At 36.6% G+C, this 22,395-nt stretch overlaps 1 protein-coding gene across 23 annotated transcripts in view; it reads right to left on the bottom strand.

The window, feature by feature from the left end:
* Positions 1-22,395, bottom strand: part of AHI1 (Abelson helper integration site 1) — a 219,105-nt gene that overhangs the window by 184,934 nt on the left and 11,776 nt on the right. For 22 of the 23 annotated variants that reach the window (XM_025294490.3, XM_044924197.2, XM_006059263.4 and 19 more), the window contains 2 exons: positions 13,892-14,448; positions 5,680-5,861 (listed from right to left, as the gene is read on the bottom strand). In XM_025294490.3, coding sequence (XP_025150275.3) covers positions 5,680-5,861; positions 13,892-14,448 — 739 coding nt within the window. Of the gene's footprint in view, positions 1-5,679; positions 5,862-13,891; positions 14,449-20,144; positions 20,195-22,395 lie in introns of those variants that run through there. The other variant, XM_044924198.2, reaches the window with a different exon arrangement.

The following is a 22,395-nucleotide window of genomic DNA, read 5'->3' as shown; positions in this document are numbered from 1 at the left end:
TGGCTTCCAACAAAGCTATATTTAGGCACAGCATGATAAAATACTGAACCAAAGATAAACAGAAAATCTAAAGAGCAGGCAAAGGGGGAAAAAAAGACAACAGACCCTTCAAAGGCACAGAAATAAGATTACAGTTGGGATTAAAAAATGATGGAGCCCAGAAGACAACTGTATTAATACGACTTCCTGCAACCTAAAATTATATATTAGCAAACATGCTTCAAAAATGAAGGTAAAGGCATTTTTAACACAACAAAATCTGAGTAAATTAGCTGGCCTGCACTGAAAGAAAGAATAAACTGAATTATTAGCACAGATAAAAAATGAAAAAAAAAAAGGAAATTTGGGAATGAATATAAATTAATATCAACTGTACAAAATGGTAACTGTAAAATCTGTGAAGTTTAAAATACATGCAGCCCTAAGATACATGATGAGAAACTAGAAGGCAGGTGGGAGACAGATGCAGAGAAACTACCTGACAAGATTCAATGGAGTCAAACTATTCTACTGTTTTAGAATAGTATATTGGAGAAGTATATTCTGTTAGAGAGTTAGTTTGTATTAGACCATAAGTCAAGAATAAACTTACTGCTCTCAGAGCATGAGCAAAAAAAAAAAAAAAAAAAAAGAAGAAGAATGTGTAATTAATAAGTTAATAAAAGGAGCATCTTTAAAAGTGACCTCAACAACTCAAAAGAAGCCAAGGAGAATAAGGAACATAAAACACTTAGATGGTACAGAAAAACTAACAGTGAGATGATGAACATAAGGACACAGACCATACACAAGAAGATACCCGGGAGTGGGGCACAAGAACACTTCACATTTTCTGGGGACCTGTCCCTAAGGAGGTCACTGCCTGAGGGCTGAGATCCCACATGTGCGGGAGGAGGAGAAGAAAACCAGTGAAGGGGAAAAAGAAAGGTACATGGACACAAAGTGGCTCCAACAAAGGCTGTGCAGAGCAGCACAGGCAGGGAGCCTCGGGGACGCGGAGGCAGAAGAAGAGTACTGTCTGGCCCCACCTAGACCTGGAGACCATGGACCAAGCAGAGGTTTAAAGGCTGTCCCCCTCAACCAGGTTGGCACCACTTAGGGGCACGCTGTGTGGGGAAGATGATGGAGAAATGAGAAAGGTAACAGTGTTCTATGCAAACTCAAACCGTAATGGAGAATGAACCATTAGAGATGAAAAAGGACACTGTATATTGATTACTATAGACTGAATGCTTATGTCTCCCCCAAATTCACATGCTGAAATCCTAACCTTCAATGTGATAGTATTAAGAGGTTGGGCCTTTGGAAGATAATTAGATTATGAGGGTAGAGCCTTCATGAATGGGACTAGTGCCCTTATAAAACAGAACCCAGAAAAACCTCTTGCCCCTTCCACACTGAATCTGCAAGCACCCTGATCTTGGACTTCCCAGCCTCCAGAACCATGAGTTATAAATATTTACAATTTAAGGCATCCAGTCATGGTATTTTGTTGTAGCAGCTTGAATGGACTATGACAATAACAAAAGTGTCAATTGGATAGGAAGATAAAGCAATCCTAAGTATGTATATATTCAATAACAAAGCTCCAAAATATGCAAAGAGAAAAATGACACAAACAAAAACAGAAATGCAAAAGAATACTAGAAACTTTAATACTCATCGAATAGCTGATAGAATAAGCAGACCAAAAAAAAAAAAAAAATCAGTAAGATGAGAATACAATAAACTTGATCTGACATACATAGGACACCACCATACCCAATGACATCAGAATTCACATTCTTTTCACGTGCACGTGGCATATTCACCAAACTCATCATGAGGTGGTCATAAGACAGCCTCAATAAATTCAAGAGATTGAAATAATTCACAATATGTTCTCTGACAACAATAGAAGATAAAACCCCAAACAAAAAGATAACTAGAAACTGCTGCCTGAAACTAAACTAAACAAAACACTTCTAAACAAAACATTTCTAAATAATGACTGATCAAAGGAGAAATTTAAATGGAAATTAAGAAATTTAAATGGAAATTAAGAAATACTTTTATGGAATGATATAGAACATATCAAAAATTTGTGGGATGCAGATAAAGTAGTGCTTGCTGCTGCTGCTACTAAGTCACTTCAGTCGTGTCTGACTCTGTGCGACCCCACAGACGGCCTCCCACTGGGCTCCCCCGTCCCTGGGATTCTCTAGGCAAGAATACTGGAGTGGGTTGCCATTTCCTTCTCCAATGCATGAAACTGAAAATTGAAAGTGAAGTCGCCCAGTCGAGTACGAATCTTAGTGACCCCATGGACTACAGCCTCCCAGGCTCCTCCGCCCATGGGATTTTCCAGGCAAGAGTACTGGAGTGGGGTGCCACTGCCTTCTCTAAAAGTAGTGCTTAGATGGTCATTTAATATTATTAGAAGCAAAGTGAAAGTGAAGTGAAGTTGCTCAGTCGTGTCCAACTCTTTGCGACCCCATGGACTGTAGCCTACCAAGCTCCTCTGTCCATGGGATTTTCCAGGCAATAGCACTGGAGTGGACTGCCATTTCCTTCTCCAATTAGAAGCAAAGGATGACTTAAATCTTATAAAATCCTCCTTATAAAGTTAGAAATCAACAGCAAATCAAACCCAAAGAAACTTATAAAAGGAAATAATATAGACAGAAGAAATCACTAAAATTATATACAAATCTATGATAGAATAAAAACAAAAGCTAAAGGTTGGTCCTTTAAAAATATTTATAAATTGAAAATGCTAAGATTGATGAAGAAATCAAGGGAAATCCAATTACCAGTATCAAGGGGTACCCTTTCAGATGCCATAGACATACAAAATTTGAAAATCCATATTAAATGGACAAATTCCTCAAAAAAAAAAACAGTCTATCAAAGCTGACAGAAGAAACAGAAAATATGAAGAATCTGATATTTATTAAAGAAACTAAATCTGATTTAAAATTCTTCCCACAACGAAAATCGTGGCCTAAGAACGTTTATTAGCAAATTCTTCCAAACATTTAAGGAAGAAATAACACCAGTTTATACAAATACAGAGAACTGAAAAAGGAAATATTTCCCAATTATTTTTAAGACCACCAAAACTTTGATGTTAATTCCGGGTATTTCAACAACAGAGAAGTACAAACAAATCTCTCTCGTGAACACAGGTACAAAAATTCTTAACAAAGTATCAGCAAATCAAATCCAGTAATACATTAAAAAAAAAAAAAAAAAAGCTAATACACCACAACAAAGTAGGTGCGTCCACCATCTCTGCCAGGAATACAAAGATCGCTTAATAATCAAATAATCACATTAATAGAAAAAAGGGTAAAAATTAATATGATTATTTTAACAGATGCAGAAAAAGCATTTGATAAAATTCAATATCTATGAATGGTTAAAAGAAAAAAAAAACTATTAGCCAATTAGGAATAATCCAATAAGGGTATTTACAAAAAAGTCTGTAACAAAGTCTCACTCAATGGTAAAATAATGGATGCTCTCCCCTAAGGATGGCAGCTAGAGAAGAGTATTTGTTATTACCGCTTCTATTTAACACTATAATCAAAATTCTAGGCAGTGTATCAAGGTAAAAATAAAGAATAAGACATAAGAATTAAAAAAGAAGCAATAAAACTATCATTATTAACAGCAACATCTATTATAAAGCTATTGTATCTAAGACATAATAGTGATGTTAGCGTAAACCATCTAAGAATGGAGATTAGTGAAACTGATCACCTTACACAGCCACCTTATTCATGATAAAAGTGACACTGAAATGCAGGGGCAAAGATGCTCTCTTCAGTAAATGGTATTAGGTCAAGTACATATTCATATATGAGAAAATAATGGGTCTGGACCACTACCTATCCCCATACATAAAAATCAATTCCAGGTAAACTGCAAATCTAAAAGTGAAAACTGAAACAAAAATCTTTTAGAAAATTATATATAGAGAAACATCTTCAGGACTTGGGAAAGATTTCTTATATCACAGCACTTAAAATCAAAGGGAAATACATGGAATACATTGGGCTATATAAAATCCTTAAATTTTGTTTTACAAAAGATATCAGTACCAGTAGGAGAAAAATAATAAAACCCAGAGAGAGAAGATATTTGTGATATACATATATATGGCAAATATATTCTTATATATATATATGAAAAATTGTTATTTAGTTATATAAAACATTCACAATTAGAAAAAGGCAGACAATTTCATTTCTTAAAAAATTATACAAAAGACTTGAACAAATCTACCATGAAGGAATCCAAGTAGGCAATAAACATGAATAAGATGCTCAACTTCATTAGTTACCATGGAAATAAAATCAAAGTCAAAATGGAATAATCACCAAACACTTATAAGAATGACTAAAATTTTACAATACTGATAATATAAATGTCAGTGAAGATGTAGAGCAATGGAAACTCAAATACTGCTAGTATCTACTGATAAACCAAGTGTGGAAAATGAGAAGTATCTGTTAAAGTGAAAAATATATATACTCTATGGCATAGAAACTCTACTCTAAGACTATGTCCAACAACAACAAAAAATGTATACACATGCTCATTAAAAAATGTGACCAGAATGTTCATTATAGCTTTACTTATAATCGTTTAATACTAGCAACACCTCAAATGTTAATCAATAAGAATAGGTAATTAATTGTGGTATATTCACACAATGGATATCTAAGTACAAAAACAGGATTCATGATGCATAAGCTCAAGTGCATGCAATAACAGTATAAATCTCACAAAAGATAATCTGGAGCAAAAAAAGCCACAAGCAAAGAGCATAGTATTTGTAATTCTAAACATTTATCTTAAAATAGAAAAACGGGGAAAATTAACTTTGTGTTAGATGTTAAAATAGTATTCACTCCTGTAGGACAATGAACTAGAAGGGAATTAGTGGGGGGCTTCTGAGTGCTAATGATCTGGTTCTTGATTTGGATGATGACTTTATAGACATGTCCAGTTTGTGAAAGTTCACTAAGTAGCATACACATAATACGTACACTTTTCTTTTTAAAAAATTAATTACTGGAGCCACAAAACACCATAAACAGCATGAATAAGCACCATAAAATCTAAAATTGCCCATTTTTTTTATCACAATTTGTGGCCAAATAAATGGAAATTGAAAAGAAAATAAAAAGAAAATGTAAGAAGCAGAAAAAAGTCAAGAATAAGTAATGAAAAATAAGATAAAAGAAATGAGCAGAAAGGAATGTAGAAAGCAAGAGGTGAAATAAAAAGTGGGCAGGAAGAAGCTGAATTACGAGAAACCGTGAAGATAGCAAGTTTGACAGAGGGATGCGACTTAAACATCTGAAATGTTTATTGGCTGTTGCCCATTTAGAGTTTTCAATGCTGTCTTAATTATTTAGAGGCAACAACATCCAGAAGAAATCTGGGTCACAATAGCAACTACATTACTAATGATGACTCAAGTAAGACAAACTCATCACCGACACCCACAGTTATAAATAAATGAATGTTACAATCTAGACAAATCTAAGTATCAAATATTCTGTATTGGATTATTTTTTCAATTATACCACTCGGGACTAGATTTTCTTTAGTTTTAAGGACTAAAAGTCCCTGAATCAAATTATGCCTACTAAGGCACACATTTTTCATTTAATTTGGATAACAAACCTGTTTTAGCCTTCTTTTTCTTTTTTTTCAGTTTGGATTTTGAGTCATCTTGCATGTTGTCTTCTACATTTTGTTCCTTTGAGCTCACTTCATCATCTTGATGAGTATCTGAAGTAACTGCTCCAACTGGAGATTCTTTCTTTTGTTCACCTTCAACTGGGTCATCAGAGATGATCGATGTACTGCAAATATAATCCAAGTTCAAGCCACTGGAAACGTACCATTATTATTATTACCCTGCAGCAAAGTTAACAGCAACTAGAGGCAAGGATAATCCTAAAATCAGTATTATTTTCTGCTGGGAGATACATATATTTTCTTACACACTAAACTGGTTAGCTGTCAAACTAAGTATTATGTGTACTAATTTGCCCTTGGTGATGTTATATATCCCATGAGCCAAATTAAACTCATCTCTAAACTCCTGGGGAAAATGAATTGTATTTTATGATCAATGGATCTGTTTTTACTTGGGACTGATAAAACCATCCTTACTCTACTGCCAAGTAAATGAATAATGAACAAATCTCTAGATTATTTAAAAGCAAAAAAAAAAAAAAAAAGTGTTCTAATTTTGTTTGTTTTGTTTTCAAGAGGCTTCAGATATCCAACTTTTGATTTCTAGGTAAAAATTAATTGCTTATGTTTTCCAGTGGCTTATGTGCCACTGTGTTTTCAGAAGACTATCATTAAAATTAAAATCTGCATCACATGAACTATTAATACTAAATGGTAAAGGGTAGCAGCCTAGAAGCACACTGAGTTGTAAGGAGAAATCAGCCTATTAATGTTTGTGACTTACCAAATAAAAAAGGAAACTGCATCTAATAAAAAATTGACTTCCAATATATTTAGTCATATTTCAAAAAGGGGGTGAGAAATAAAAGTAAAGAAATATTTCAAAGCAGTCATTCTAGAAAGTCATGTTATTCTATCATATCATCAAATACTGTTATTTAAAGAGAACAGTTACCCTTTGCATGTCTTTGTCATGTAAAGCATGGTTTTCTTTAAAATTCATAAACTGATCTTACTAAGAGTATGACTTACAGTTCATAACAGATACGGTAACTGTGTGAAGAAATAAGATTTATGGTGTACTGTGGTAAGCAGTCTTTAAGGTGGCCTCCAATGATCCATGCCTCCTAATACTCATGCTGTTGTTGTTTAGTCACCAAAGCATGTCTGACTCTTTGTGACCCCATGGACTGTCGCGCACCAGGCTCCTCTGTGCATGGGATTTTTCAGGCAAGAATACTGGAGTGGGTTGCCATTTCCTCCTCCAGAGGATCTTCCCAATCCAGGGATCAAACCTGCGCCTCCTGCATTGGGAGGTGGATTCTTTACCACTGAGCCACCAGGGAAGCTCCCTGATACTCATATCTTTGTGTAATCCTTTCTCTTTATTGTGGACTAGATCAAGTGACTTACTTCTTACAGACAGATTATGGTAAAAGTAATTGGCACCACTTCTATGATTAGGTTTCCAAAGGACTGTGACTTTGGTCTCGCTTTTTCTCTTTCAGAGCCCTTGCTGAGTAGCCCACGTAAAGAGGTTCACTGGTAAGGACCTGACGTCTTTGGCCAAAAGCCAGTCAGGATCTGAAACCTGCTAATGGCCACATGAGTGAGTTTAGCAGTGTATCATCCATATCTTCCAACTGGCATGTCACTTGGCTGATCCTCCCCTAGCCAAGCCTTGAGATGACTACAGCCCGGGCTGACATCCTGACTATAGCCTGTGAGAGGCCCTGAGTTAGAGACACCCACTAAGCCACTCATATTCCTGAGCCATAGAAACTGGGAGACAATATATGTTTGCTGTTCTGAGCTGTTAAAGTCTGGGGTAACTTTTAATGCATGTGCCTGTTAGCAACTCTGTTTGCCCTCTCTTTATTACAACTGGTTGTCTAGCTTTTAATAAGAGGGGAACTATTTTTAGATGAGGACATTAAAGGAAACTGACCCTGAATATCAGAGAATAGTCAAATACAGACTGTTTCCATCTCAAGTTGTTTATCCAGATGTAGATTACAAAAAACAAACTTACAGTAGTTTAAAGATAGTTTTTACCTTGTTTACCCCAAGGAGAGACAATAAATAAGAATCTACTCACGGAAGTTCACATTGTGTATGTAAGCATATACATGTAACTACTGTATATAAAAAAAGGTTAAAGGAATACCAAATTGCTAACAGGGATTATCTCTGGATGGGTGGATTACTTATGTTTTCCTTTTTGTGTCTGTATGTTCTACAGTGAATAAATATTATTTGTAAAATAAGGGGAAAATGTTATTTTTATATATCTAAGCAAGTATTTATAACTAAATAAAGGATGTAATTATGCAAAATAGGATGATAGTACTATTCTTGACAGAGTTGTCATAAGGGGGAAAGCACATATTCCTTGTAAAGCATTAATAAGCACATAAGAAGGGGCCACATAAAGGTTAGCTGTTATTATTGTACTGCCCATGTGTCCAAAAGAGGCTTCCCAGGTGGCGCAGTAGTAAAGAATCTGTCTGCCAATGTAGAAGATGCCAGAGATGTAGATTCAATTCCGGGGTCAGGAAGATCTCCTGGAGTAGGAAATGGCAACCCACTCCAGTATTCTTGCCTGGGAAATTCCATGGACAGAGGAGCCTGGCAGACTAGAGTCCATGGGGTCTCTAAGACTCGGACATGACTGAGCAATTGAGCATGCACAGTACACATGTCCAAAAGGAGGACTAAACATTTTCTTTCTGAAACTGTAATAGGGAAGAACCTTTTGTATTCTATTACATGTTAATCACTAAAGGATGTTGCCTGTGAGCTTAAATTAGACATAATGGCCTGACTCTGGGAATCCTGCTTCCAAAGCAATGAGCATTAAGCTAAAATACCTTTGTTTAGCTCATGGAAACATCTTGACCAGGTCCATTTGTAAGTGACTGCAGGGAGAAAGAAGTTAACACACCCTCTCTGGAGGCTGATAGGAACCAGGAAGTGTTTGATTTTACTCCCTTCCCTTTTAGTATAAAAGGAGCCTAAATTTTAATTCAGGCAAGATGGTTCTTTGGGGGTTATGAGTCAACTGTTTTCTCAGTTTGCTGGTTTTCCAAATAAAGCAATTATTCCTTGCCCCAACAACTTGTCTACCAATTATTGGCCTGTCATGCAGTGAGCAGTACAAGCTTAAGCTTGGTAACAAATTTTGGTGAAGCCAGCCAGGAGCCTCGTAGCTGCCGAGACTGCCTGTCCTGAGGATCTGATCTCCAAAACTCCCTTCAGTGGCACTGGCTGCCCCAATACCCGGCAACTGGAGCAAGGAACCAACATTTGGGAGCTGACGGGCTCCACGTGGTAGGGTAAGTCGTCCAGTGTGCACAGCCAGGAACTTCATTTCCTCCCCACCTTTGGGCTTTTTTTCCCTCAGGAATAAGTCAATTTATTTTGTGGGGTATTCCACTGGGGAGAGGAAAGAACTGTAGGCCTTCTACCTGATCTGTGAATTGGTTTTTTGGTTTCTTTGGATGCTAGCATTTGTTTGTTTTGTTTGTCTTGGAAAAGAAGGAATGTTTCATCTATCCCTAAACAAAGTCCTCTGAAGTGCATTTTGCGTAAGGAATCCTATTACAGCTCTGAACCCATGGGTGAAAGGAAAATGATATCTTACTGTAACAATGTGTGGCCACAGTTCCTCTTAAGATCTTCATCTTGGGACCCTGTGCACCACATACTGCTATTCTTGCTATGTTAATTATGTCATTTTTGGTCATTTATTATGTTGTTAGTACATGTAAAACTCCCAGGACCAAACCTGAGGGTTTATTTAGGATTTTCTGTTTGTTCTTTGGGTTTTTTGTTTCATCTTGTGTGCTTTTGCTTCTCTATTTGTAGCCATATCAGTTTGTGATAGTTAAAACTTTTACTGATATGAAATTGGGAAAATAAACAGGAAAAAAAAAAAATCTGTTCCTGTCCAAGAGTGGGATAGTCCAAGGAAAAAGAAGTTGTACTTGGTTCCTAAAATCACCAAAAACTACACATAGAAACAGAAGTGCCTTTTCCATAAATATTAGTAAAATGGTTTCACCATGTAGACAGCTGACCTTGATTTGTTCTGTCTGCCAGAAACCCAATTTGAATCTACCCTCTTTTACAACTGGGTTTTACATTGTGGTATCAGATTCATGGCTAAAAGTTTGGAAGGGGAACTATGAGGTCCCTGTGTTTGTGTGTTTGCACATGTGTTATACATGTGTGGCACTGCCAAAATTAATCTGTAAAGGGGCACTATTTAATTGGCTTAATGGAAATTAAGTGCTTACACAAATACTCAAATACAATGAAACTGGCCAGAATGAGTTTCAGGGTCACATGATCTAGGAAATACTTAGTATGGAAATAATATCTGGTATGAAAAGTTAGCTTAAACTTGTTTTTATATAGACATGTCTTTAGAGTCATCCACATTAAGTACAATACTTTCGTTGTACCTTTAGGTTCACCAGAAATCAAAAATACCTCATTCCTGTTACAAAGTTTATCAGAAAAATAAAATAATGGGACAAAGCTTTAAGTAAATACAAGTAAATGAAGTAAGGAGTTCTGGAGTAAACTCTATGGGAATAATGTTTTGGAAATGTCTATCTAGAATAGTCTCTCCAGATTTTCATAACTTGAAACTAAACCAAGTTCTAAGGTAAGACTGAACTTAATTAAGAAATCTTAAAGGTAAAGTGGTGAAAATCTGAATTTCTTTCTCTAAGAGGATAAAAAGTTTTATTAAAATATTGAATTACTTTCGGTAATTATGAGTTTGTTTAAGTGATCTGTATTTGCCATTGGGATCTTTAATCATCATTGGTTAACTTTTGATATTTTTTAACAAACTTCCAAAAAGATCAAGTTTTAAGTGGAGTTCATCTAACCTCTGGCTAACTTTGGAGTTTTTCAGAGGGTCTCTGGAACATCTCAAATTATTTCTCTCCATCTCAGAGAGGAATATAGAACTAATTGGGCTTATCTGATATGTTCAATTGCATGGGAAGCATTATTAAATAAATAACACTTAACACTTCTTAGACTGTATCACATGGGTGAAGAAGTGAAGTGAAGTTGCTCAGTTGTGTCCAACTCTTTGCGACCCCATGGATTGTAGCCTACAGGCTCCTCCACCCATGGGATTTTTCAGGCAAGAATATTGGAGTGGGTTGCCATTTCCCTCTCCAATCACATGGGTAAATGTTATTAATATTCATATTCTATAAATTATATAGAGTTCCTAACATTCTGGCATATCCTGGTAAATGATATAACTCAATTTCAGTGTTGTCTTAAACTATCTGTCATAGCATTAATCAGATTTCTATTCAAATGCATGTTGTAATCCCAGTTGGTTGATGCTAAAGCAAAAAGGTATCCTTTTAATGATAAATTGCTATTTCACAGAGGATTTTGAATGACTCTACAGGTATTTTGTGAAAAATTAGGGGAAGAATGATAATCCTTTATATGCAAGCATCTGTACTATTATCAGAAAAGAAGAAAAAGGAAGGGAATGAAAGTGAGGATATGTTGCTTCAAACCTTAATTCCTCAAACCTTAACTGACCCAGCCAACCTGGCCACTATGCCAATACATCCATCCTTCCCACCATTTTCCACTCCTACCCAGTCCCAACTTCTGACACTGGGGCTCAGGACTTCCCCTCCTTACAGGGATCAGTTAGAAAATCCTGTGTTAGTTTCTGGAGGAGAGGGACTTGTTCTGATATTGCCATTTAAGACCAGACAGGGCACCCGATTGAGCCTGAAGCTACTATGGGAACAGGGTAATTTCCCTTATGCCGTTATCTTGCTGCTGCTGCTGCTGCTAAGTCGCTTCAGTCATGTCCGACTCTGTGCGACCCCATAGACAGCAGCCCACCAGGCTCCCCCATCCCTGGGGTTCTCCAGGCAAGAACACAGGAGTGGGTTGCCATTTCCTTCTCCAATGCATGAAAGTGAAAAGTGAAAGGGAAGTCGCTCAGTCGTGTCTGACTCTTAGCGACCCCATGGACTGCAGCCCACCAGGTTGCTCCATCCATGGGATTTTCCAGGTAAGAGTACCGGAGTAGGGTGCCATTGCCTTCTCCGATGCCGTCATCTTGTAGGGAGCCTAAATGCAAACAAACAGCTGGCTGGGTTTCTCAGACTTGTTTAATTGGAAAGATCCCAACCGTCATAAGATTGGAACCCTTCTCATAGGGAGGATCCTCTATACATGAAGCCCACTTGACAGCACCCACAGCTGAACCAACAGGATCCCAGTGAGGGAAGAAGGCCCTTAGTAGAGCACGACTTGTTAGTGCATCTTGGCAGGGCTTTGAAAAGGGAAACCAAAGCAAAAGGGTTTGAACAATATTCAGGAAATTCAGCAAAACAAATGAAGACCTCTCTGAATTTTTGGAAAGGATTTATCATACCTACAGACATCATACTAATGCAGACCCTGAGACCCCTGAAAATATCAGAATGGCAGATGTGACCTTTTGGGGCAAAGTGCCTCAGGTATCAGAAGAAAGTTATAAAAATTAGATGGAACATTTGGAATGAACATTTCTTAATTGGTAGATGTTGCTTTTTTAAACTATTTGACAGGGAAAAACAGAAGAAAGATGCAAAATGAAACATCACTTTTTTGGCAGAGGCACTGGATTCCCAGAAGGTGAGTAACTGGATGAGAGGTAAGTCCCCACTGGGGAAGGAATGATGCGCTTACTGTAAGGAGGAAGAACTTTGGAAAACAGAAACTGCTCTAGGCTGAAAAAGAAGAACAACAGCAAAAGATGAGAGCCTCTTATGTGGCAGAGAGGGACACTCTGAATGAAGAGGCCCAAGGGTTCTCTTGGACTTGAGGCATTGAATCAACACAGAGGAACCTGCCCCACCCTGCACTGAAAAAGAGACTTCACTTAAATATCGCAATTGCAAGAAATCTCAGGTAACCTGATAGTGTTGCTGTGGATACTTTTTCAGGGTGGGTGGAAGTGTATTCCATGAACAGCGAGTCTCTGAAAGCCCTCCTTCAGGAAATCATCCTGATTTGGATAAGCATTAAAACTATTCATCCTGGAGACCACAATCAATAGGAAAAACAATAAATGTCGCTAAAATACTAATGCCAAGAGACATTTAACTTCGCATAAGGCCTTGCCAGTTGCCCTGCTATGGATCAATGGCTCCCAGAAGCAGGCTTAAATTAAGCACCTTTAAAATACTGTATGGTAGGCCATTCCAGGTGTCTGCCCAGGTAGGAGAATCTAAAAGTGCTAAAGACCTAGTAGTTGCCAACTATACTAAAACTTTTGTACTACACTATTCATGAGTTTGCCTCCAACGGGTCTGCCTATCCAACAGAAGTAGACGGTGATTCCATTACAGCTGGAGAAGGGGTAACCAATTTGTTCAGTTTTGTCCAAATAAATAGCATAGAAATTTGATATATGTATTGGGAACTAAAACCAAAACCACAAGTTATTATGAATTAGACAGCAAAGTGGTGAGAGGTTTCATCTGGTTCAAATAGGACTGACTAAAGATTTCAAAAAGGGCTGACTGAAGAGTCTAAGGTAATTTGTCACTTCCATTCAGCAGAATGGTCTTTGTCCCTTATCCCACAAGACTGTGGTATGGATACCAACAGGGGGAATTGTAACAGGAAGAACCTTTTGTATTCTATTACAAGTTAATCACTAAAAGGATGCTGCCTGTGTGCTTAAATTATACACAATGGCCCATCTCTGGAAACGCTGCTCCCCAAGTAATGAAAATTAAGCTAAAATACCTTTGTTTAGCTCGCAGGAAACATCCTTACCAGGTCCACCTGTGAATGACTGCAGGGAGAAGGAAATGAACAGATCCTCTCTGGAGGCTTAGGGAACCAGAAAGTGTTGGACTTGACTCCCTCTCCCTTTAGTATTTAGTACTCCCTCCTCCTCAGAAGGAGCTTGAATTCTATCTCAGGCAAGATGGGTATCTGGGGCATGAAGCATCTTCTGAATTTGCTGGCTTTCTGAATAAAGTTGCCATTCATTGCCCCCAAAACTGGTCTCTCACAATTATTGGCCTTTTATGAGGCAGGCACTATGAGCTTGGACTTAGTAACAAAACTCCAGATATCACTTAAAAGCTGAAAATAGTGCTTTCAAAGAGAACATTGTATATGTATCAATGTAACATACCTTGTTTCAGATTTAGACAAGATGGGAACTTTCTTTTTTTTCTTTTTTCTTTTTTCACCACTCAATTTGTCATCATGCAATGAAGAATCTAAGGGAAAGGAAGACAACTGCTCCTTGAGTTTCTTTCGGATTTTCTTCTTAATCTCCTTTGCCATTTCTTCAGCTACTTGGAGCTGGTATACTTGCATCAGTTGCTCCTCATCTAAACTATTCTTTTCTCCTTCCTCCTTGGCCTTTTCACTTTTGTCATGAGTCACACGGGGCTTTGGCTTAGTCCGTGTTTTCTGAGGTGTTGCATCTCCCTTCTCAGGAGCTTCTGGCTCCATCTCTTGTGCAGTCACCTGGAGCGCTGTTTTCATAACCTTTTTATTTGCCTTTTCTTGCTTGTCGTCCTCCACACTAACATCATTTTCTGGATCTTCAGTTGCTGACTGCGGATCCCTTGGTTTGTTTTTAATTACTCGTATGTTCTTCTCTGGGTTCTTAGCATTAGCAGTAGTTATATCATCACTTTTAGTTTCCCTGATTTTCTGAAGATTGCTTGTAACAGCATCAAGCTAGGAGAAGATGACACAATAACAGAGTGTCAACTAAACACAGTTTAGTTCTGTGAAGATAAAATCATGTTGACTGTTTCACAATATGCAATACTGGGAAGACTATTTCACTTTTTACTCCAGATGCAGATATTAGAACTAAACTAAACTAAACTTTGACACCATTCTAGGGCCTTTGGTGAGCGTTTTCCTGCTTATTCTCCCAGTCTTAGACCAGCAATCTTGAGAATAAATTCAGATCAAATGAGCTAACTAACATGGGGAACATGTTAATGACTTTTTAAAAGTGAATTAACAGCTCAAATCTCAAATGCTACTTTCCTCTGGCAAAATGATCCATACTCTAACCTAATTAAGAGATACCAGCGAAATTGCTAGAAGAGCTATGCTTAAAGTAGTTCATGTTCTCTAGTAGAAAACACACACAGGTCATTTATCTTGCTTCATAATTAAATTCAAAAACCAAAGGTTTATAGCTCTAGGGTTACTGTGCAATTAGTCTAAACATATCACTGAAAAGGCTGCTAAGTATTAAATATTATCAAGTTAATTCAAATAACAGACTAAGCACATACTTGTATTATTAACTTTCTCCATTCAAAATTATTTAAAATATGAAATAAACAGAAAATAATGCTAGAAATCAAAAAGGAATGTTACTAGTAATAAAATAAATATTTTGAGAAATCTCCCAAGGATGAAAAACAGGCAGGATTAGATCCATTAAGAAATCCATTAAGAAACTACCAGAGAAAACCACAGCCTCTAGGAAAAGACTTCTCCAGAGAAAAGGCTGGTTCTGGGGAAGCCATAGCTGAGGCAAGGAACACGAAAAGAAGGGATAAGCCTGAGGATGACCAACTGAGGAGTTGGGAGGGCAGCTCTGTTCCCCTCCTCCAGCTGTGTTACGCAGTGACTTTCACCCAGAGAACAAAACAGCTGAACAGACAGAGATACGGCTTCATGTCTCAGGTAGGTACAACCCTCACCAAACAGCAGAAGCAGGCTATGTTGAAAACAACCAACAGGCAGGAGAAAAATTCTCAAACACAAAGATGACTAACAACTGAGAACATCGAGGAGAAGTCCACCAAATCCAATAAAAGAGAAAAACATGGAAGAAAAACAAACAGCATCAACAAAATAATTTAAAATAAGTAGAATTAATATTAAGAGATTCCAAAAGATATGAGATGAAAAACAACTGCAGATGTTAGAACTAAAATTTTGAGTGACAGAAATAAAAGCTGAAGAGATGTGTTCAAAAACAGAATGGGTAAAACCATAGTGATAAAAGATTGAAGTCAAAGAATTCTCCCAGAAATGACGGAACCAGTGAAGACTAAAGTTCAATTATTGAAAACCCTCATGTTTCAAAGTAGTTAGAGTACCTAATATATGTGAAAAGATGGAAAAATGTATTCCACCACATATCCAATATTTTACCATCTTTAAGACTCTTCTGCTCACCTAAAATATATTTCCAAATTCTACCTATTCCTTAAGGATAAATTCTGAAGCCATATCCTCCAAAAATCTTTCCTAATCAAATTTTAAAAAAATACCTTCTTAAAGGTTTATTTTCACATGTTCTGTTTCTAGAAGCAATATATCCATAAAACAGTAAGAAAACAGAAAATTTAAAAATAGAAAAAAATTCAGAAATTACTTAAAAAAGAAGGCCCAAAGTTCAATCCTAGATTGCCTCACACAAGGAAAATCAATGATAATCTGTTCAGAAACATACTTTTGTCTTCTTTCTCTGAAGACAGTCATACCTAATAACCTTGAATTCCCATTACATCAATACAGAGCAAATGCTAACTTTTCTGTTTTCTCAGTACCAGAAATGTAGTGGCAATCAAGGTAAACTGTGAGGACACTAATAAATGGAAAAAGATAAGCAAAAATTAGAAACAGAAGAAAGAATTATAGTCTAGAAGAAAGGATTTTGAAAATGAAACCCTTGGGAAGCTCATCATATGAAGCTCATAAGATGTTTATTTATTCTCTTCCATTTATCTGTCAACCTTTGTACTAATAACATCATTTTAAATATAATCCTTAGAGCATCTTTGGTAGCATTCCACAATTCTATTGAGATGACAGTTTCATTACTTTTTAAATTCCTGTTTTTGTGGTTTGTATTCCCTTTTTCTTGCTAATCGCTTCACGAGATAGATTTTACATTACCAAGTGATTTATAAATTTTAAATTTTTGTTGTTCTAGTTTTGTCATACTATAATTGAAAAAGTCTACTTCATGGAATTTCACATTTCATGGACTATCACTGAATTTTGAAATCTCTCAAATACATTTGTTCATGTTCTATTTATCTTTAACCATCCATTTATCTTTACCATCTCTGCATCATTTTTTACTTTAGCTTGTCTATTTTTAAAAATAAGCATTATTGAGGCATAACAAATTATAAGAATTACAATAATGATCACCGGCTGTAAGCGTATACTTAAATGCATTCTGACAAACACATACAGCCATGACACCACACGACAGCACAACTATCAAGATACTAAACATTTCTAGTGCCCTACACATTCCTTTACAAAATCAATCTCCACCCTCCAAGTCCTGGCCCCACTCAGCCACTGATCTGTTTTCTTTCACTATAGTTTGTCTTGTCTAGAATTTCATATAAATGGAATCATACAGACGATAGTTTTTTGTTTCCTTCACTCAGCATAAAGCTTTGAGATTCATTCATGTAGTTGCATTTATAATAACATTCCATTTACTGCCGAGCAGTATTTTCATTGTATGGAAAGATACTACATTTTATTTCTCCATATACCAATTAATGGACATTTGAGTTATTTCTAGCTTTGCATGTTATGTTTTCATTTCTCTTGAGTAAATATCCATAAGTGCAACCGCTATATATGCTAAGTATACACTTAAGTTCTTAAATAACTGCCAAACGGCTTCCTAAAATGGCTGTGCCAGTTCACACTCTCAAATGAGAGTGCCAGTTCACACTCTCCAATGAGTGAGTTCCCATTATTTAACACACTTGTCAGCACTTAGCATTGTCAATTTTCATCCTTTTGCATTCTAATAGGTATGTAATGGTATCTCCGTATTGTTTTCAAATTAATTATTAACGGCATTACTAAGCAGGCTTCCCCTGTGGCTCTGCTGTAAAGAATCCACCTGCAATGTAGGAGATACAGGAGATGCAGGTTTGATACCTGGGTCGCAGGGAATATCCCTGGGTCAGGAAGATCCCCTGGAGGAGGAAATGGCAATCCATTCCAGTATTCTTACCAGGAGAATCCCATGGACAGAGGAGCCTCGTGGGCTACAGCCCGTGGGGTCGCAGAGTTGGACACGACTGAGCAACCGAGCACACACATCGTACTAACCACATCTTTACTAAGCACGTCATTACACATGCTTATTTCCTATCTGTATCTCTTTGGTTAAGTGTTCAACTCTTTTGCCCATTTTCACAAGGTTGTTTCACATCATTGAGTTCTGAGAGTTCCTAAAGTTTTCTCAATACATTTTATCAATGTGTTGCAAATATTTTCCCTCAACTTATAATTTTATGTTTTCATTTTCTTAGCAATGTTTTGAATTTTCACAAAGTCCAATTTAACCCCCTTTTCGTTTATGGTTCATACTTTTGAATCCTGAGAAATCTGTTTATAACTCAAGGTTACCAAGCTTATCTTGCTTATTTTATGTTATATATATAGAATTTAGCTCTTAAATTTTTTAAGTCATAGATCCATTTCTACTTAATTTCTGAATATGATATGGTCATAGTTTATAGTATTGTATATCTGATTGTTCCAGCAAAATTTGTTGAAAAAGATTATCCTTTTCCCCTCTGAGGTATCTTGGTAATTTTGGCAACAATCAATTGACCACCTACACTGGAGTCTATTTCTAGACTCTTTGCTGATTTATGACTTATATGTCCACCTTTATGACAATACCAGGTTGTCCTGGTTACTATATCTTTACAATGAGTTTTGAATCAGATGATAAAATTCCTTCAACTTTGTTCTTCCTTTTCAAAATCGTTTTGGCTGTTCTAAGTTTGTTGTTTATATTTCCAAATAAATTTGAAAATCAGATTTTTAATTCTTGAAGTCTATTGGCATTTTGATTAGGATTAAACTGAATCAATAGATCAAAATTTCAGAGAATGGATAATAATAATCTGTCAATAATTATCTGACAATGCTTTCAATCCATGAACATGGATGTATCTATTTGGTTTTGATTTTTAGCAGATTAGGGATTTCCAGTATCCAGGTTTGCATATATTTTGATAAATGTATCCTAGATTACTACATATTTGGTTACTATTACAAATGACATTTTAAATTTTAAATTATTCACTACTGGTACAAAAATACAATTGGTTTTTATATTTAGACCTTATATTCTGCTAACTCATTAATAGTTCTAATAGCATTTTTTTGAGATTCTGTCATCTGCGAATGAGATTCTTTTACTTCTTTTGCAGTCTTTATACTTTTTTTCAAAAATTGCATTATTGCATTGGTTACCCATACAATTATGAATATCTATGGTGATGTGCTCAAGCTTAGAGCAAAAGCTGTCAGTTTTTAAATTTTAAGTAATTTTAACTGTGAGTTATTGTAGATTCCCTCTATCAAGTTGAAGAAGTTCCCTTCTCTTTTTGTTTTAGTTATCAGAATGGGTGACAAATTTTGTCAAGTCTTTTACTGCATTTATTGAGATGATCATATGGTTTTGTTTAATTTTATGGTGAATTACATTGATTTTTTTTCAACATTTTGATATACTGCTGAGATAAATTACATAATGTATATAATTATTTTTATATAAGACTGATTCCCTAAATTTTGTGGAAGATATCTGCTCTGGGTTCAAAAGGGATACTGGTGTAATTTTCCTGTAATGTCTTTCTCTTTTAGTATTAGAGTAATTTAAAATTGCTACCCCCACCAAAAGAATGGAGAAGTATTCCCTCTTTTTACATAGTCTGAAAGAGTTTATATAGAATTAATATGATTTCTTCCTCAAATGTTTGGTAAAATTTATTAATAAAGTCAGCTGAGAAAACTAGCCACCTAGTTTTTTCCACAGGTTTTTAACCACAAATTAAATTTTTAAAAAAGATATAAAATATTCAGTAGCTTGTAGCCTTCAAGTACTTTATATATTTTATCTAAGTTGCTAAATTTATTGTCATAAAGTTATTCATAATACTCTTTTATTGTCCTTTTTAGGTCTTTAAGACATCTGCAGTGAATTATATTTACATTCCTAGTATTGGTAATTTGTCTTCTTTCCTTGTTTTTCTGATCAGTCGGTTAGAGGTTGGGAAGAAAAGGGTTAATTCAGCAGCCCTCGTTGCTCAAATCCTGCAAATCCCAGGCCTGTTTGCAGGATAAGCTCTTGAATGGCTCCTGAGAACTGAGCTCTGAGCTTCTGGAATGTTGAGCCTGAAAAAGGTGAATGAATACATGAACTAACTAAAGAATATTATGAAACCTGGACTTAGAAAAGGCAGAGGAACCAAAGCTCAAATTGCCAGCATCAGTTGGATCACAGAAAAAGCAAAAGAATTCCAGAAAAACATCTGCTTCATTGACTACATTAAAGCCTTTGACCGTGTGGATCACAACAAACTGTGGAAAATTCTTAAAGAGATGAGAATAATAGATCACCTTACCTGCATCCTGAGAAATCTGTATGAAGATCAAGTAGTATCAGTTAGAACTGGACGTATAACAATGGACTGGTTCAAAACTGGGAAAGGAGTATGTCAAGACTGTATATTGTCATCCTGCTTATTTAACTTATATGCAGAGTACATCATGCAAAATGCCGAGCTGGACGAATCACAAGCTGGAATCAAGATTGCCAGGGAGAAATATCAACTACCTTAGATATGCAGATGACACTACTTGAACAGCAGAAAGCAAAGAAACTAAAGAGATTCTTGATGAAGGTGAAAGAAAGTGAGAAAGCTGGTTTAAAATTCAACATTCAAAAAACTAAGATCATGGCATCTGGTCCCATCACTTTATGGCAAACAGGGAAAAAATGTAAACAGCGGCAGATTTTATTTTCTTGGGCTCCAAAATCACTGCAAATGGTGACTGCAGCCATGAGATTAAAAGACGCTTGCTCCTTGGAAGAAACTATGACAAACCTAGACATGTTTAAAAAGCAGAGATATCACTTTGCTGACAAAGGTCCATAGAGTCAAAGCTATGGCTTTTGCAGTAATCGTGTACGGATGTGAGACCTGGACCATAAAGAAGGCTGAGCACCAAAGAATTGATTCTTTCGAACTGTGGTGCTGGAGAAGACTCTTTAAAAGTCCCTTGGACAGTATAGAGATCAAACCAATCAATTCTGAAGGAAATCAACCCTGAGTACTCATTGGAAGGACTGATGCTGAAGCTGAAGCTTCAATACTTTAGCCACCTGATGCAAAGAACTGACTCACTGGCAAAGGCTCTGATGCTGGGAAAGATTGAGGGCAAGAGAAGGGGGCAACAGAGGACGAGATGGTTGGATGGCATCACTGACTCAGGATATGAGCCTGAGAAAACTCCAGGAGATAGTGAACGACAGGGAAGCCTGGCATGCTGCAGGCCATGGGGTCACAAAGAGTTGAACACAACTGAGTGACTGAACAACAAGAAAATCTAGCATATTTTCCACCCTTTAAAATTAACACATAAAACATTTTTAGAAACTGTTATTCATAAAAGAAGTTATCACCTCTATGAAATAACATTAGGATAAAATGAGATAGAAAATCAAAGAGTGAAATCAAGATGATAAAGGATTGACAATGATAATGATTTAAAGTCCTTCCTTTAAATTAAGGCAAAAATTCAGATGCAACTTCAAAATTAATAATAGCCACAGTTTGAGTATTTATTCTCTACTTAACAATTTATACTTATTGGTTCCAGTTATTACTACTGAGTATTAAACCACTCCAGACTTAGTGATATAAAACAACAGATCATTCATTATGGTTTGAACTCAATATATCCTCCTTATCTATCATGCCTCTCATCTCTAATTCTTAATACTTTGATTTCATAATCGGTCACTTCATTCATCATTTGCCATTACCATGTACTTTTTATCCATCACACCTGTCTGGAAAAAACTCCGCTGCTGCTAAGTCACTTCAGTCGTGTCTGACTCTGTGCGACCCCATAGACGGCAGCCCACCAGGCTCCCCCGTCCCTGGGATTCTCCAGGCAAGAACACTGGAGTGGGTTGCCATTTCCTTCTCCAATGTGTGAAAGTGAAAAGTGAAAGTGAAGTCGCTCAGTCGTGTCCGACTCTTAGCGACCCCATGGACTGCAGCCCATCAGGCTCCTCCGTCCATGGGATTTTCCAAGCCAAGAATACTAGAGTGGGGCACTGTTCAAATTAAGTGATGTTCATCTCTATAACTATAACCAGGCTGTTGAATGCTGCCTGAAGAAACTGAACCACTTCAAAGATTGGTACTATTCTAAAGATATGGCCTATAAATTCAACTGAGACCTCAAAGCTACAAACAATTCTCCCATACTGCATAATCTGTTTGTATGCATTCTTCTGTACCTTCTGCACACTGGCTATTTCAAGCTGTCTTTACTTACCTCTGATGTTCAATGTTGTCACTTCTTGACTCACTTTCACCGGTGAGTCAAAAGCCATCAAATGGAAAGCTGCAACTTTCAACTACCAAATCTACAAATTTTCATGTACTCTAAACAATCTTTTTCTCTTTCCTTCTCATTATAAAGAGGTGGGTCTTAACTTGTGTTCTAAAAATTTTCCTTTCCTGTATCATCAAATCTCTCCCTTATCTTACCCAATGCTGCTGCTGATAAGTCACTTCAGTCATGTCCAATTCTGTGCAACCCCATTAGACAGCAGCCCACCAGGCTCCCCCGTCCCTGGGA

The sequence above is a fragment of the Bubalus bubalis genome, chromosome 10 (genome assembly GCF_019923935.1).
Source record: "Bubalus bubalis isolate 160015118507 breed Murrah chromosome 10, NDDB_SH_1, whole genome shotgun sequence".
In the NCBI taxonomy this organism is placed as follows: Eukaryota; Metazoa; Chordata; class Mammalia; order Artiodactyla; family Bovidae; genus Bubalus; species Bubalus bubalis.
This window is presented reverse-complemented; position numbering and strand designations above follow the sequence as displayed.